At 41.5% G+C, this 17,801-nt stretch overlaps 1 protein-coding gene across 3 annotated transcripts in view; it reads left to right on the top strand.

The window, feature by feature from the left end:
* Positions 1–1,724: 1,724 nt before the first annotated feature.
* Positions 1,725–17,801, top strand: part of LOC111973678 (transmembrane protein 161B-like) — a 33,714-nt gene continuing 17,637 nt past the window's right edge. The window contains exons 1-3 of one of the 3 annotated variants that reach the window (XM_024001056.3): positions 1,725–1,957; positions 13,363–13,466; positions 16,237–16,320. In XM_024001056.3, coding sequence (XP_023856824.1) covers positions 1,955–1,957; positions 13,363–13,466; positions 16,237–16,320 — 191 coding nt within the window. In that variant the 5' untranslated portion in view covers positions 1,725–1,954. Of the gene's footprint in view, positions 1,958–13,362; positions 13,478–16,236; positions 16,321–17,801 lie in introns of those variants that run through there. The other 2 variants (XM_024001055.3, XM_070446911.1) reach the window with 2 other exon arrangements.

The raw sequence follows: 17,801 nt of genomic DNA, 5'->3' as shown, positions 1-17,801 counted from the left end.
ATATCTGTCATGCTTGCGCATATCTCTCCTACGTGCAAATCTGTATGGCAGTCATTTTACTTAAGGCCCTTGGAAATGACCTGCATATCTGCAGTTATAAAAAAAATGATAATGCAATATATCAATTAAAAAATACAACTCAAAAGGTGTTTGTTTGTGGATAGTGAATTGCATTTATGGAAAGTGTTTTACATTTGTGGATTCAAATCAAACTTTATTTGTCACATGCTCTGAATACAACAAGTGTAGACTTTACTGTGAAATGCTTACTTACAAACACATAACCAAGAGTGCAGTTCAAGAAGAGTTAAAAAAAATATTTACCAAGTAGACTATAATAAAATGTTATAATTAAAAAGTAACACAATAAGAATAACAATAATGAGGTTATATACAGGGGGCACCGGTACCGAGTCAGTGTGTGGGGGTAAAGGTTAGTTGAAGTAATTTGTACATGTAGGTGGGGGTAAAGTGACTATGTATAGATAATAAACAGCGAGTGGCAGCAGTGTACAAAAGGGAGGGGAAGGGTGGTCAATGTAAATTGTCCGGTGGCTCTTATGGCTTGGGGGTAGAAGCTGTTGAGGAGCCTCTTGGTCCTAGACTTGGCGCTCCGGTACCACTTGCCGTGCGGTAGCAGAGAAAACAGTCTATAACTTGGGTGACTGGAGTCTCTGACAATTTTATGGGCTTTCCTCGGAGGTCCTGGATGGCAGGAAGCCACSTTACGGTCAGATGCTGAGCAGTTGCCATAGCAGGCAGTGATGCAACCGGTCAGGATGCTCTCGATGGTGCAGCTGTAGAACCTTTTGAGGATCTGGGGACCAATGCAAAATCTTTTCAGAATTGGTGATTTACATTTGTGAATACTGTGATGAAACAGCAGGGAGCAGGTCTCGAACCCTTGACCTTCTAGCCCGAAGTCCGGCGCGCTATCGACTAGGTCGCAAAAGCATGCTCAACCGGCAGGGTCGATTTCCGCGCTTATAAACCCAGGATCGTTACAATACATATGATATGATATTGATTCCATAGAAGACAGAGATGCGGGGGAAAGGCGCGCAAGTGACGGATGCACATACACACTCAGCAGCAGCCGATGGAGCTGCGAGCAGCACAGCAGAGCGGGCACATACACAAACAGGGAAGTCGCTAAATCAAGCAAAAGTCACTGGGGCAGCCTTATAAATTTGCTACATTTGTCGCTATAGACTGTAACCAATMAAATTCGCTAGAGGCGTCTGAAAAATCGCTAAATCTAGCGACAAAGTTGCTAAATTGGCAACACCATCTCCCAGCTCTAAAATAAAAGTCACGTGTACCTTTCCGTTTTCCGTTTTAGGGTCCATAATGCCGTAATAAAATAAATACAATACAGTAGAAAGTATGCAATATCTCACTGTTCTTGAATACGGGTTTAAATACAATGCGCAAGTGTTTTGTTTAAAGGAAAATAACGCTCACATCGGTCATACTGTAAACTGGCATATCCAGTGACGCCTATTAGCATAACCTCTACTCCAATTGAAAACGGTTTCCACTAGTTACCCCAGCCACAAAATCTAAATTGGCTTTATCGTAAAAATGTATGAAAATAACCATTTGCTTTTTGGTTTTAATTTTAGGGTTAGGCTTGAGATTAGCAGTCTGGTCAAGGTAAGGGTTAAGATCACATTTTAAGAAGATAAATTGTAGAAATAGTCGGGGTTTATTACTTTGTGGCTGTGTCACGTGGTGACGACCGTTCAAAACACTCGGGAACCAAGGTTGAATGAATGGATCATTTAAATATAATTGCAGCAACCGGGAAGCAGTTTGATATACAAATTCATTACTCTTAAATATTACTAACTTCAGAAAAGGCTTATGTGCTCCGCGACGCTCGATTTTCGACTCGGGGAACTTAATGTGACATTTGGTGGCGTTGAGTCCTTTTCAGCACCACTGCATCAACATGGTGAGTGTCCTGCTATGGCTACAGTAGCTAGCTATTAGCCGTTAGCTTGATATCAGAACTAATACAGCTGCAATTCAGCAATGGTTCGCATCTTGATATAGGTAGAACATGATAATAGTGTTTCACAACCAGTTGTAATATTAGCTAAATGTGCAGTCCCTGTGTTAGCTAAGTTAGCTTGGCATCTCCCTTGCTAGTTAGTAGCTAACGTTAGCTACTGTAGGTAGCTACCGACAGGTAGTAAAGCAAATGACCTAATRTCACTAACCAATGTTTTTATCCATCGTTTTCTGACAACAGCTTAGATTGCTAATTTGGCGCTTGTGGTGCGCAGCAAATAGAAACGTGCTGGTTTGCTAGCTTCACTTTGTTTATGTCGCTCATTGAGAACGTTCAAGTAGGGAAAGGTGTTTTTCTCACATCTAGACGACTCGTTTTGACCTCAGATTGCCCTCCGTGAGGTGGTATGCTTTAGGGTTATTTTCTATCTATTCAGAGCAAAATGTATACACTGTAAAACTGCTTTTTGATGAGCCATACACTGTCCCGCATTCTTGTATCTTATAATGTTAGGGTACTGCTAATGTTTGCAAAATCGCCAGGGCAACCTGTTAAGAAGAACRTTTGGCACTGGATGTTCAAAAGATGCAACATAAAAGCAGGAGCAGATGCCATAGCATCCCTTGGCATGTTATAAAAGTAAAATGCACAACCAAAGACTAAAACAGTACAATTTAAAACATTTTGAAGGGGAAGATGGGCCTACCCTCTCCGGTTTAAATGTAAATGGACTCTTGATGTCCATTTAATGTTTAGGTGAATTGGGTGTTATCATATGGTCACCTAGACTATAGGCCTAGGTTTGCTGAAAGAGATTAGATTCCTAATTTAGTAGGCTACACCAAAGCGGCCTTAACTTTTTTCAGAAATGTCTGTAATTAATTTGCCTGACGACTCAAGCGGAATTCTTCCGCTGCTCTACGATTCGCTACATACATCACTCTGAGACTGCAATCATTGAAGTMGTTTGTGATAATGTCAAAATGAGCATTGTTGTACAACACAAAGTCATAAGCGATTGGATCATTTCTAACCAATCATAATATCAAAGCCAATGACACATTTTCAAAATACTGCTTCACCCATATGTGTTCTGGCCCAACACATCGATTTCTGGACCAATCAGAATGGTTAGAATTTGTCGGGGATGAACTCCGATCCAGACTCATTGCAGAGAAGAAACTAACGTCCGTGGGCGTGGCGTAGTTAGCCAGGCAAGTAATTCATGACAATTTAAGAAAGGGACTCGGAGGAAAGCACTCATGTTTTTGTGTAATGGAAGCACAGGTGTGAGATATAGGAAACCTGTTCAGTGTCACTAAGGATGAACTCACTCACTAAATTTGGTGGTTAATATGCCAGTTATAAGAGGTTTATAACACAGAGATTGTCATGGAGATACCATTTCTAATGCAATTTGTGTGTTATGACGCCTAGGCTTTTCACATTGGACATTTAGATTAACTATTAAGCTAAATTGTAAGCTGTGATAGTCAGTGGGACTGACTCAAAGTCACTGATTTGCCTTTTGTGAGCTCGCTCTCAAGTTTGCTGTAGTAAGCTGTTTTAACGGGATGCACTATGGCTGCACAGTAGTGGATAATAGCCTAATAATAATCAATCAATGTACGTGTAGCACACCATGATTGTGTTGTTCAAAAGTGGCATACAGTGCCTTCGGAAAATATACAAATCAAAATGTTTTTTATATTTGAGATTCTTCAAAGTAGCCACCCTTTGCCTTGATGACAGCTTTGCACACTCTTTGCATTCTTTCAACCAGCTTCACCTGGAATGATTTTCCAACAGTCTTGAAGGATTTCCCACACTTGTTGGCTGCTTTTCCTTCCCTCTGAGGTCCAACTCATCCAAACCATCTCAATTGGGTTGAGGTCAGGTGATTGTGGAGGCCAGGTTATCTGATGCAGCACTCCATCACTCTCCTTCTTGGTCAAATAGCCCTTACACAGCCTGGAGGTGTGTTGGGTCATTGTCCTGTTGTAAAACAAATGATAGTCCCGCTAAGTGCAAACCAGATGGGATGGCGTATCGGTGCAGAATGCTGTGGTAGCCATTCTGATTAAGTGTGCTTTGAATTCTAAATAAATCACAGACAGTGTCACCAGCAAAGCACCCCCACATCACCCTTGTCCTCCATGCTTCACGGTGGGAACCACACATGCAGAGATCATCCGTTCACCTACTCTGCATCTCACAAAGTCACAGCAGTTAGAACCAAACATTTGGACTCATCAGACCAGGACAGATTTCCACCGGTCTAATGTCCATTGCTCGTGTTTCTTGGCCCAAGCAAATATCTTATTCTTATTGGTGTCCTTTTAGTAGTGGTTTCTTTGCAGCAATTTGACCACAAAGGCCTGATTCACACAGTCTCCTCTGAGCAGTTGATGTTGAGATGTCTCTTTTACATTTATTTGGGCTGCAATTTCTGAGGCTGGTAACTCTATTGAACTTATCCTCTGCAGCAGAGGTAACTCTGGGTCTTCCTTTCCTGTTGCGGTCCTCATGAGAGCCAGTTTCTTCATAGTGCTTGATGGTTTTTGCAACTCCACTTGAAGAAACTTTTTAAGTTCTTGACATTTTCCAGATTGACTGACCTTCATGTCTTAAAGTAATGATGGACTGTCGTTTCTCTTTGCTTACTTGGTCTTTTACCAAATAAGGCTATCTTCTGTATACCACCCCACCTTGTCACAACACAACTGATTGGATCAAATCCATCATGACTACCTCATGAAGCTGGTTGAGAGAATGCCAAGAGTGTGCAAAGCTTTCATCAAGGCAAAGGGTGGCTACTTTGAAGAATCTCAAATATAAGATATTTTTTGATTTGTTGAACACTTTTCTGGYTACTACCTGATTCCATATGTGTTCTTCAATTGTTTTTGTTGTCTTCACTATTATTCTACAATGTATAAAAAAAAAATTAAAAAAAAATTCAAGCCTTGAATGAGTAGGTGTCCAAAMTTTTGACTAGTACTGTATGTAAATGTGACATTTCAGTTTTTATATATTTTTTTAATACATTTGCAAAAATGTCTAAACATCTGTTTTTTGCTTTGTCATTATGGGGTATCGTGTGTGTGGATTGTTGAGAAGGAAAAAATATATATAATACATTTTTGAATAAACCTGTAAAGTAACACAGTTTGGATAAAGAAGGGGTCTGAATACTTTCCGAATGCACTGTAGGCCTACACAGAATTCCTTGACCACTTTTGATGAGATTGTATGTTGTCTCTTTGAATCCATATTGCTAGTAGTGAGAAAAAAWTTCTGTGAGGAGAACCTTGAAGCTTCCCACAACTGCCAGCTTAACTAGAGAGCAGGGGGCACCCAGGGCTTCCCTCTCTGAGCTCTTGTTGTTTTCAGGGGCAAGATGGCAGGCCTTCAGTTGGGTGTTTGAGCTCTGAGGTGTTGGTTATCTCCCGTGTGTAATCAGAGCCAGACAGCTAGGTGAACGGAGAGAGAAGATGGATCTTGGTGGCATTTGGTGTCTGGCTCTGCTTTTGGAGGTGATAATTATAATCATATTGGAGAGTTATAGCTGCTATGCAATATGTTATGGGTTTCTGTACAGCGCTTTGACATCAGCTGATGTAAGAAGGGCATTATAAATACATTTGATTATTGCCTATGTAATATGCCCAACAAAAAACTCTGAAGTGTGCTATTCAAAGGCCTATTTTCACCAACACACCTGTGCTGATATCACTAAGCCCACTTACTAGGGTAAAAGTTGGACTACCCTACAGTGAGGGATAAAGTAGCAGCACAATTCTAGCCAACCTGTTAAGGGAATATTGATCTGTAAGGGTTGAAATTGAACCCCCTGTGCTAAAGCTGGCTATCACTGTCAGCTCTCCACTGTTGACTGCTGCTTGTTCTCAGCTGAGCATCATGGGTGCTGAGAGTCAGACACTCATTTTTGTATTGCACTGAGGGCATTTTGTGCAAGTGCCTCAAACGTGCCAATAAAATGCTCTCATGTCTTTGTTACTGCAGTTGTATATCATAAGGGAAGAAGTAGGGCTGTGGCTGTCACGGTAATTTACCTTTGAATTAACATAAACACGTTTAGCATCTCCTGACTTCCATGCATAGCCTACAATCCACTGATGGAGACAGTTGGAACATTTAAAAAATCTAATAAATCCATTTAATATAGCCAAAACCTTCACAATAAATCCATGATTTATTTTAGACAGGTCTAAAGAAGCATGATATGAAGAATAGGTAGCCTATTTCAGAAAAACAGAATAGCATATCCTGAGTTGTCCTTGTTAGGCCCTGATCTGGCTATGCCATATGGCTGTGGGCTACACTAGTTCATTAAGCAGACAAGATTTGTTTAGAATTCCGTGGCATTATTTTATAGTATAAAGAATACAATTGAACATGGCTGAATAAAATAGAAAGGATATTTTCTCAAAGATTTGAGGAAGTGTGCACATGCGGCTATTCTGTGTTGAGCGGTTAACAAAGAAAAATGTCCTCCTAGATGTTTAATTTAGAGTTATTTATGCAACTTTACTTGTGATACAAACCTTAGGCTATATGTTTTGATTTTTAAAACATTCTAAGGCTGCATGATGACTTGAAAATAGCACCATGCTCTGTTTCTTGCGCAGCCTGCACACTATAAGTCTCATTCACAATAATTTGACAAGCACTTGATGATAATCTCACCCATTCGACTATTCATAATTTAATCTGGGCTTTACATATAGCCTAATGAGTGGAATAATTTTTTTATTTAGAATGAACCACAAAAAAACAATTCATCCGTAGGCTGCAATTGAATTGAGGTTAGGTGCCAAAATGATATAGCCTACTCCTGTCTACACGGTAATAATTAAAAATACTAAGCATGATTTGGCCACAGAGGATCATTACCTGTTTTAAAAATAAATAAGTTGTGGATTGTTTTCAATTGTATTACCTACAGTCGGAAGGAAAGCAGCACGCTCAATATGGGTAGATTATTGTTGAGTTGTGACTGTCTGTGAAAAGTAGAGGCCAAGCCAGGCATATCGCAATAGTTTGGAAAGCAAATAGTTATTKMTGTAAAGAGAAGACTGCTCCTTTGAMCGATGGTATACATGGATGAATTTTCGGACTTTGGGGGGAGTGTGCTCTTCTGTATTGTACAATGTATAAATCAGAGGAGGCTGGTGGAAGGTGCTATTGGAGGACGKGCTCATTGGAATGGTTAGAAGGGCATTAATGGAACGGTATAAAACGCATCAGGTGGTGACACGCATCTCTGCGTGCCTGGCAGATACAGTGGCAAGAAAAAACATGTAAACTCTTTGGAAATACCTGGATTTCTGCATAAATTGGTCATAAAATTTGCTTAATCTTCATCTAGGTCACAAAAATAGACAAACGCAGTCTGCTTAAACTAATAACACACAAACAAGTATACGTTTTCATGTCTATTGAACACACCGTGTAAACATTCACAGTGCAGGGTGGAAAAAGTATGTGAACCCTTGGATTTAATAACTGTTTGACCCTCCTTTGGCAGCAATAACCTCAACCAAGCATTTTCTGTAGTTGCGGATCAGACTTGCATAACGGTCAGGAGGAATTTTGGACCATTCGTCTTTACARAACTGTTTCAGTTCAGCAATATTCTTGGGATGTCTCTTGAGGTCATGCCACAGCATCTCAATCGGGTTGAGGTCAGGACTCTTCTGTTGAAGCCATTCTGTTGTTGATTTACTTCTGTGTTTTGGGTCGTTGTCCTGTTGCATCACCCAATTTCTGTTGAGCTTCAATTGGCAGACAGATAGCCTAACATTCTCCTGCAAAATGTCTTGATAAACATGGGAATTCATTTTTCCGTCTGATGGCAAGCTGTCCAGGCCCTGAGGCAGCAAAGGAGCCCCAAACCATAATGTTCCCTCCACCATACTTTACAGTTGGGATAAGGTTTTGATGTTGGTGTGCTGTGCCTTTGTTTCTCCACACAGTGTTGTGTGTTCCTTCCAAACAAATCAACTGTAGTTTCATCTGTCCAAAGAATATTTTGCCAGTAGCGCTGTGGAACATCCAGGTGCACTTTTGCAAACCTCAGACGTGCAGCAATGTTTTTTTTGGACAGCAGTGGCTTCTTCTGTGGTGTCCTCCCATGAACAACATTCTTGTTTAGTGTTGTACATATCATAGACTCGTCAACCGAGATGTTGGCATGTTCCAGATATTTCTGTAAGTCTTTAGCTGACACTCTAGGTTTCTTCTTAACCTCATTGAGCATTCTGCGCTGTGCTCTTGCAGTCATCTTTGCAGGACAGCCACTCCTAGGGAGAGTAGCAACAGTGCTGAACTTTCTCCATTTATAGACAATTTGTCTTACTGTGGACAAATGAAYATCAAGGCTTTTAGAGATACTTTTGTAACTCTTTTCAGCTTTATGCAAATCAACAATTCTTAATCGTAGGTCTTCTGAGATCTCATTTGTTCGAGGCATGGTTCACATCAGGCAATGCTTCTTGTGAATAGCAAACTCATATTTTGTGAGTGTTTTTTAAACGACAAGGCAGCTCTAACCAACATCTCCAATCTTGTCTCAATGATTGGACCCCAGGTTAGCTGACTCCAATTAGATTTTGGAAAAGTCATTAGCCTAGGGGTTCACATGCTTTTTCCAACCTACACTGTGAAAAATGTAAAATTATGTATTCAATATACAGTCGTGGCCAAAAGTTGAGAATGACACAAATATTAATTTCCACAAAGTTTGCTGCTTCAGTGTCTTTAGAGTTTTTGTCAGATGTTACTATGGAATACTGCCGTATAATTGCAAGCATTTCATRAGTGTCAAAGGCTTTTATTGACAATTACATGAAGTTGATGCGAAGAGTCAATATTTGCAGTGTTGACCCTTCTTTTTCAAGACCTCTGCAATCCGCCCTGCCATGCTGTCAATTAACTTCTGGGCCACATCCTGACTGATGGCAGCCCATTCTTGCATAAACAATGCTTGGAGTTTGTCAGAATTTGTGGGTTTTTGTTTGTCCACCCGCCTCTTGAGGATTGATCACAAGTTCCCAATGGGATTAAGGTCTGGGGAGTTTCCTGGCCATGGACCTAAAATATCAATGTTTTGTTCCCCGAGCCACTTAGTTATCACTTTTGCCTTATTGCAAGGTGCTCCATCATGCTGGAAAAGCCATTGTTCGTCACCAAACTGTTCCTGGATGGTTGGGAGAAGTTGCTCTCGGAGGATGTGTTGGTACCATTCTTTATTCATGGCTGTGTTCTTAGGTAAAATTGTGAGTGAGCCCACTCCCTTGGCTGAGAAGCAACCCCACACATGAATGGTCTCAGGATGCTTTACTGTTGGCGTGACACAGGACTGATGGTAGCGCTCTCCTTGGTAGCGCTCAGCTTTTTTCTGGATGCCCCAAACAATCAGAAAGGGGATTCATCAGAGAAAATGACTTTACCCCAGTACTCAGCAGTCCAATCCCTGTACCTCAGCAGTCCAATCCCTGTACCTTTTGCAGAATATCAGTCTGTCCCTGATGTTTTTCCTGGAGAGAAGTGGCTTCTTTGCTGCTCTTCTTGACACCAGACCATCCTCCAAAAGTCTTCGCCTCACTGTGCGTGCAGATGCACTCACGCCTGCCTGCTGCCATTCCTGAGCAAGCTCTGTACTGGTGGTGCCCCGATCCCGCAGCTGAATCAACTTTAGGAGTCGGGCCTGGCGCTTGCTGGACTTTCTTGGGCRCCCTGAAGCCTTCTTCACAACAATTGAACTGCTCTCCTTGAAATTCTTGATGTTCCGATAAATGGTTTATTTAGGTGCAATCTTACTGGCAGCAATATCCTTGCCTGTGAAGCCCTTTTTGTGCAAAGCAATGATGACGGCACGTGTTTCCTTGCAGGTAACCATGKTTGACAGAGGAAGAACAATGATTCCAAGCACCACCCTCCTTTTGAAGCTTCCAGTCTGTTTTTCGAACTCAATCAGCATGACAGAGTGATCTCTAGCCTTGTCCTCGTCAACACTCACACCTGTGTTAACAAGAGAATCACTGACATGATGTCAGCTGGTCCTTTTGTGGCAGGGCTGAAATGCAGTGGAAATGTTTTTKGGGGATTCATTTCATTTACATGGCAAAGAGGGACTTTGCAATTAATTGCAATTCATCTGATCACTCTTCATAACATTCTGGAGTATATGCAAATTGCCATCATACAAACTGAGGCAGCAGACTTAGTGGAAATTAATATTTGTGCCATTCTCAAAACTTTTGGCCACGACTATAGACAAGAAAAATAAAATTATTTGTGTGTTATTAGGGTGCTTAAACTATGTTTGTCTATTGTTGTGACTTAGATGATCAGATCAAATTTGATGACCAATTTATGCAGAAATCCAAGTAATTCMAAAGGGTTCACATACTTTTTCTTGCCACTGTATCTCAGCTTGGATGTCGGCCCACCACCTCAAACTCAACCTCGACAAGATAGAGCTGCTCTTCCTCCCGGGGAAGGCCTGCCCGCTCAAAGACCTCTTCATCATGGTTGACAACTCCACAGTTTTGCCCTTCCAGAGTGCAAAGAACCTTGGCATGACCCTGGACAACACACTGTCGTTCTCTGCAAACCTCAAAGCAGTGACTCGCTCGTGCAGGTTCATGCTTTGCAATATCCGTAGAGTACGACCCTACCTCACACAGAAAGCGGCGCAGGTCCTAATCCAGGAACTTGTTATCTCCCTTCTGGACTACTGCATCTCACTGTTGGCTGGGCTCCCCACTTGTGCCATCAAACCCCTGCAACTTATCCAGAACACTGCAGCCTGCCTGGTTTTCAACCTTCCCATATCACCCCGCTCCTCTGCCCACTCCACTGACTTCCAGTTGAAGCTCGCATCCACTTCAAGACCATGTTGCTTGCCTACAGAGCAGCAAGAGGAACTGCCCTCCCACCTTCAGGCTATGCTCAAACCCTTCACCCCAACCCGAGCACTCTGTTCTGCCACATACTGGTCTTTTGGCCCTCCCACCCCTACAGGAGGGCAGCTCCCACTCAGCCCAGTTCAAGGTCTTCTCTGTCCTGGCAATAGATGAAGTGAATACTCTCAAAGCACAACTACTAAAGCCTTTTGAAATGTTCAACAACTCTCCTCCACAATACATAGCAGAAAGCGCAACATTATGAACTACAATATCTGGGGTTTTAGGAAAAAAATCTTACCTTTACTGTCATGTTGTGGTCATGAGGAAGGTGAATTGACATTCAGATGAACAAGTAACCTAGCTAGCACTTTTTCCCTCTCCCTGTGTCAACTCAATTGAAGGTCACTGTAGAAGTCGGCCTACCCTTCCCAAATTGATATAATCTAATCAAAAGGTCAACAAAAGACGTGTTCCCATTCTTTGCTTTGCAGTGAACACTTTTAATCAGACATATTGCATGTTACAKAAGAATAATAGGCTATTGTGTTCTTAATATGAACAGCCACACCACTATCTCCAAATTGTGGGAACTCTGGGCCCAGTAGTACCACCCTGTTTGTTAATGGTACACTGCAAAAAGGGTATTATTCCATGTAGGCCTACTTATGCCCACCACTTCCATCCTGTGTAGCTTTGGCTAGGCTATAATTAAGCCCAAATCATCCATGCTGTGCCAATACTGGAAGAGAACATGCATACTAAGCCAAGTGAATGATGCGCTCATCAGAAGAGAAGGCCACAGGTTGGATCACATACTCATGGTCTGAATGGCTGTGAATGTCAGTGACTGTTAAGAGCAGGGATATTGTTAAAGACTTGATGACTGACAGCACCTCTCAGCCCTCTCATTCCGTAAGGTATTTTCATGTAAACATTGAGCCATCGATTTAGCCTATCTGTGTGTTTCTCTTGGTTTTGAAACAATCCTGTCTTCTGTGACGTCTTGCCAGCACTGTTGTTAGGTCCCCTTCTTTTGCATCGCTTCTGAGAGACTTCTATATGGAGGCTGGTGTGCAATTTGAGATGGATAATTTGAACTAGAGGTTGACCGATTATGATAATTCAACGCCGATACCGATTTATTGGAGGACCAATAAAAGCCAATACCGATTTAATCGGTATGCTGATTTCTTTTTTCTTTTACGAATTATATATATATTTTTTTATATATTTTTTTTAATTAATTTCTTTGTAATAATGACAATTACAACAATACTGAATTAACACTTTTATTTTAACTTAATATTATACATCAATAAAATCAATTTAGCCTMAAATAAATAATGAAACATGTTCAAGTTGGTTTAAATAATACAAAAACAAAGTGTTGGAGAAGAAAGTARAAGTGCAATATGTGTCATGTAAAAAAGCTAACGTTTAAGTTCCTTGTTCAGAACATATGAAAGCTGGTGGTTCCTCCACAAAAGCCGTGGCCCTTGCAGGGCAAGGGGAACAACTACTTCAAGGTCTCAGAGCGAGTGACGTCACCGATTTAAACGCTATTAGCGCGCACTCCGCTAACTAGCTAGCCATTTCACATCGGTTACACCAGCCTAATCTCGGGAATTGATAGGCTTGAAGTCATAAACAGCTTAATGCTTGAAGCACAGCGAAGAGCTGCTGGCAAATGCAGGAAAGTGCTGTTTGAATGAATGCTTACGAGCATGCTGCTGCCTACCACCGCACAGTCAGACTGTTCTATCAAATATCAAATCATAGACTTAATTATAACCATGATTTAATGACTCGTTTCCATTTGGAAGAGTGTATATGTGTGCTATATACTGAGTATACCAAACACGAGGAACACCGTCCTAATATTGAGTTGCACCCCCTTTTGCCCTCAGAACAGCCTCAATTCATCATGGCAATGACTCTACAAGTGTTGAAAGCTTTCCACAGGGATGCTGGCACATGTTGACTCCAATGCTTCCCACAGTTGTCATATTGGCTGGATGTCCTTTGGGTGGTGGACCATTCTTGATACACACAGGAAACTGTTGAGCATGAAAAACCCAGCGGTGTTGGAGTTCTTGACACACTCAAACTGGTGTGCCTGGCACCTTCTACCATACCCCGTTCAAAGGCACTTAAATATTTAGTCTTGTCCATTCACCGTCTTAATGGCACACATACAYAATCCATGTCCCAATTGTCTCAAGGCTTAAAAGTCCTTCTTTAACCTGTCTGCTTCATCTACACTGATTTGAAGTGGATTTAACAGGTGCCATCAATAATGGATCACGGCTTTCACCTGGATTAACCTAGTCAGTCTGTCATGGAAAGAGCAGGTRTTCCTAATGTTTTGTACATATTAGAATATAACTTGATTTGTTTTCCCTCCCTTAGGGTGTGATCGGTGTGCAGCTGGTGGTTACCATGGTAATGGCCAGTGTCATTCAGAAGATCATACCTCATTATTCCTTCGCAAGATGGCTGCTCTGCAGCGGAGGGTAATGTAGAAGTCTGTACCTGCTGTTTCTGTGTCTTTAAGAGCCATGATTTCATCTCCTCACTGGTTTACCCTTCAGAACAATTCATTTCAAAGGATGCTTAACAATGTGGAACAGAGTGTTTGCTCAACTTATAAACAGTCTCTCTGTTTACAAGTTGTCTGCTGAAAGGCAATTTTCTGAAAACACAAAAAGCATTAAAAAACAACATAATTGTCGTATTGCATAGACCAAAGGGCATCATCAGCTATTGGGACGACCCAAGAGGACTGGGAATTAAAATAAAGCGCCCGCCTYGTTTCCTATAATTAGCGCCAGATGTGTTTTTGAGTAAACAGCTCCTCAGAACACTTAATAATTCATCAGTGCTTTTTTCAGGGGGCTTTGAAAAAACTTTGCCGCAWGCTGGAGGCCCATAGTGTCCCTCCAGAGAGATCCGCAATTAAGTTTCCCCTAATAAACAAGGCAGCAGTAAACATGTTGTGCCCCACAAATGATGCAGCAACCCCCTTGGGCCAATTGAGGTATCCTGTGTGACTTAAACATTTCAGTTATCGTGTGTAACCACAGATTATCCATTATTTTGACCAGATACTCAAGTGGCCATTCTAACAATGAAAATAAATGTCTCCAAAAATGGAAGGCAGTTAGCCTTGGTACAAGTCGCTTTAGCTAATCCTCTCCCTTTACGCCATGTGATGTGCCAAAGAGACTGCTGGCCTTTCTGCCATCTTCAAATATGAACATTCCATCATTACTGTGCTCAGGGAGAACAGAGGCYTTGATCCTGATTCGATCATCCTCACAGCTATCCTCCAATCACAACACTTATGCAAATATTGGAACTCATCACTTTCTCCACAGAACACGTTGTATATGGTTGCTAAGCAACCATTTTTTGTTTGTCCAGATAACACCAGTCTCAAAAGTTGCTAGCTCAAGTCTAAATTTTCTAAGTAAATACATCCTGCAATTCCAACCACAAAATGTCTTAGTTTTAAGACTCAAAATACATTTAGCCTTTTTGACTTTTGTTATAAATTCCAATTCAATTTTCAAGTCTCCACATGTGGTCATGGAACATATGTTATTTCCAACAACCAATGAGCAACTCCACCATAAATCCAGTGCATATTAAATGTTGAGATTTCGGCAGTGACAAGGACTGGAATGTTAGCAAAAGAGACTGGGAGGAGGCAAGATCAGGTAGGACCATTCTAGCCAATGAGGGKCAGATACGTGTGCGAACAACAGGCACAACTCCGATATAACATATTTTTTCAAAAAGTTGCCGGGATGTGATGTCTTACTTATCAGTACACTCGTAACAACCTAAGTACTACGAAACTTCTATTCAATCAAATAAGCCACACGTAGGAAATAAGCCATTCAATGTTTTGATAGCCAAATTCGACACGCTCATTGATCTGTGTGTGTGGAAAAACGCTCCATGCTGGATAAGACATATTTTGGGCTCAGTTATCCCTTTCTATCTTCGCCTCTTCCTCTCTGGTGTGACTCAAACATTTCAGTTAATCACTATAGCTCGTGCCTTGGGCCAATCAGTGTAATTTTATAAATGCCGGATCTCTATGGCAAGATGCATCATTAGGGCTCCCGAGTGGTGCAGCGGTCTAAGGCACTGCATCTCAGTGCTTTAGAGGCGTCACTACAGACCTTGGCTCGATTCCAGGCTGTATCCCAACCAGCCGTGATTGGGACTCCCATAGGGTGGCGCACAATTAGCCCAGCATCGTTAGGGTTTGGCCGGGGTAGGCCGTCATTGTAAATAAGAATTTGTTCTTAACTGACTTGCCTAGATAAATAAAGGTTAAATAAAAAAATTCACCAAGTTTTCTGAAAATCAGGACAGTAGTGTTTGATATATCGTTTGTGACTAACGTATGAATGTACGAACAGACAAATGGATGGACGGACATACGGAGACCGATCCACAGTCAGTTCACAAAATGAAATCCAAGCCCTCCACCCCTYCTTCCCTTATGCCTCTCAGAGCTTGTGACAAGTGGGTTTCTAAACAAAGTTAGAGGTTGTGTGAAATCTTAGTCTTCAAAAGGCTGCACTTAAATTGGCTCTCTTATTTTTAAGTCCGGTCCTCAAGGAACACAATAACTAGCCTCTTTGCTGTCAGGAGTGTATTAGTTGATTTGAATATGTTAAGATGATTTGAGGGTTGTCTTTGTCCTATGTGTGTATTTTGTTAGGTAAAGGATCTCAAAATCCAGCTCATTTGCTAAGTGATGGTCCTAATCATGTTCAATCATGTAGGCCTGGAACGACAAACCATTGTCCTATAAATCATAAACGCCTACTTTTTGAAGGCATTTTCCTTTTTTGAGTATGATGATGGATTATGTCACCAATACTGGGTCCTGGAGGGTCACAGCCTATGTAGAATGGCCTATATTGTTATTGCACAGCACTAAATCCTCCAATCCACATTACTACTGTCATTGATGATTATTTTATTCACCCTTTATTTAACTAGGGAATTAAATCAATTAAGAACAAATTCTTATTTACAATGACGGCCTACCAAGAGGCAAAATGCCTCCTACGGGGGCTGGGATAAAAAATCTAAATGTAGGACTCTCTGCTATTAATTGGTTAATAGATTGAGGAGTTTCCTTGCTAGGCTTCAGAGTAAAAGCCTGCCTACCCTGTATCCCTCCTGAACCAGGACTGGGGACCACAGGTGTAGTTCTAAAGCTACCTAGATTACTCACTTGTCTCCTCTCTCCTTCTCCAGTCTTCGGTGGTACCAGCACCCTACGGAAGATGAGTTGAGGAGCCTTGCTGGAAAACAACAAAAAACAAAGAGCAAGAAGGACCGGTAAGAAGGCAGACTGAGGAGGGTAGGGGTGAGGAGGGTAGGGGTGGGGACGGCAGTGGCACAGAGGGGAGCGAGTTGTGCCTTTTGGATCAGGCAGGAATTTAAAGAGGAGTGGCAGACATTTGGGAAGGGTGGAGAACACAGGTGCGACAACGGAGAGATGAAGCAGATGTGTTTAGGAGGCTTATTTAAGGCCTGAAGTATTTCTGTTGTTTGTTTTTGCCCGTGAGCAAAGCTAGCCTTTGCTTATTAGAATGGGCTCTGACTATCTTGTGCTAGTGAGTTAAAGGGATACTTCAGGATTTTGGCAATGAGACCCTTTATCTACTGCCCCAGAGTCCGTTGAACTCGTGGATACCATTTTTATGTCTCTGTTAGGGTTGACCCCATTTAGTCGACCGGTCGATTGTTTGGTCAATAAGCTGATGGTCGACCGAGATTTCTTTAGTCGAGCAGTAGCAAACACCTGTCTGATTCGTCTGAGTGCACTAATCCTTTGTGGAGGCTGTGGGGATGGCACATTCCATCAGTCTAAGACAGTTGCTACTGAAATTGTACATTTTTGTATAAAATGTTCCGGATTGACTGACCTTCATGTCTTAAATTAAGGATGGACTGTAATTTCTCTTTGCTTATTTGAGCTGTTTTTGCCATATTAAGGACTTGGTCTTTTACCAAATAGGGCTTTCTTCTGTTTACCACACCTACCTTGTCACAACATAACTGATTGGCTCAAACAGATTAAGAAGAAACAAATTACACAAATTAACTTTTAACAAGGCACACTTGAAATTGAAATGCTTTCGAGGTGACTACCTCATGAAGCTGKTTGAGAGAGAATGCCAAGAGTGCGCAAAGCTGTCATCAAGGCAAAGGGTGGCTACTTTGAAGAATCTCAAATATACTTTTTTGCTTACTACCTGATTCCATATGTGTTCTTCCATTGTTTTGATGTCTTCACTATTATTCTACAATGTAGAAAATAGTAAAAATAAAGAAAAACCCTTGAATGAGTAGGTGTGTCCAAACTTTTGACTGGTACTGTATGTTGCCGCTTCAGCAACACGGCCAGCGTGATACACACTGTTGATGTTCTGTGGTGGTCGCTGCAGGAGGGAGGAGAGAGACAACGGGTGCTAGTCACAGTCGCTCAGTTGTTTTTTTTGTTGTTGTTTTTTTTACACGGCGCAGCAAATCTGAGCCATGCCCAGCACAATGAAATCAATTGCGTCGGACTCCTAGTCATTTGTCTTAATTATTTAATCAAACAGTTCGCTTAAAGCATCATACAAGCTCAGTGCATATTGTTGATTTGATTTAAACACATATGATGTGTCTATATATGGAAAAATACAAGTATTTAGAGGTATTTTTGCGAGCCAATGCTAACTAGTGTTGACAGGAAGTCTATGGTTATCTACTAGCATGGACACAGAGGAACTTAACTTGTGACTCTCTACTACAGATGCTTTCTCTTTTGT

This window comes from Salvelinus sp. IW2-2015, linkage group LG15 (genome assembly GCF_002910315.2).
Source record: "Salvelinus sp. IW2-2015 linkage group LG15, ASM291031v2, whole genome shotgun sequence".
Lineage (NCBI taxonomy): Eukaryota > Metazoa > Chordata > Actinopteri > Salmoniformes > Salmonidae > Salvelinus > Salvelinus sp. IW2-2015.
This window is presented reverse-complemented; position numbering and strand designations above follow the sequence as displayed.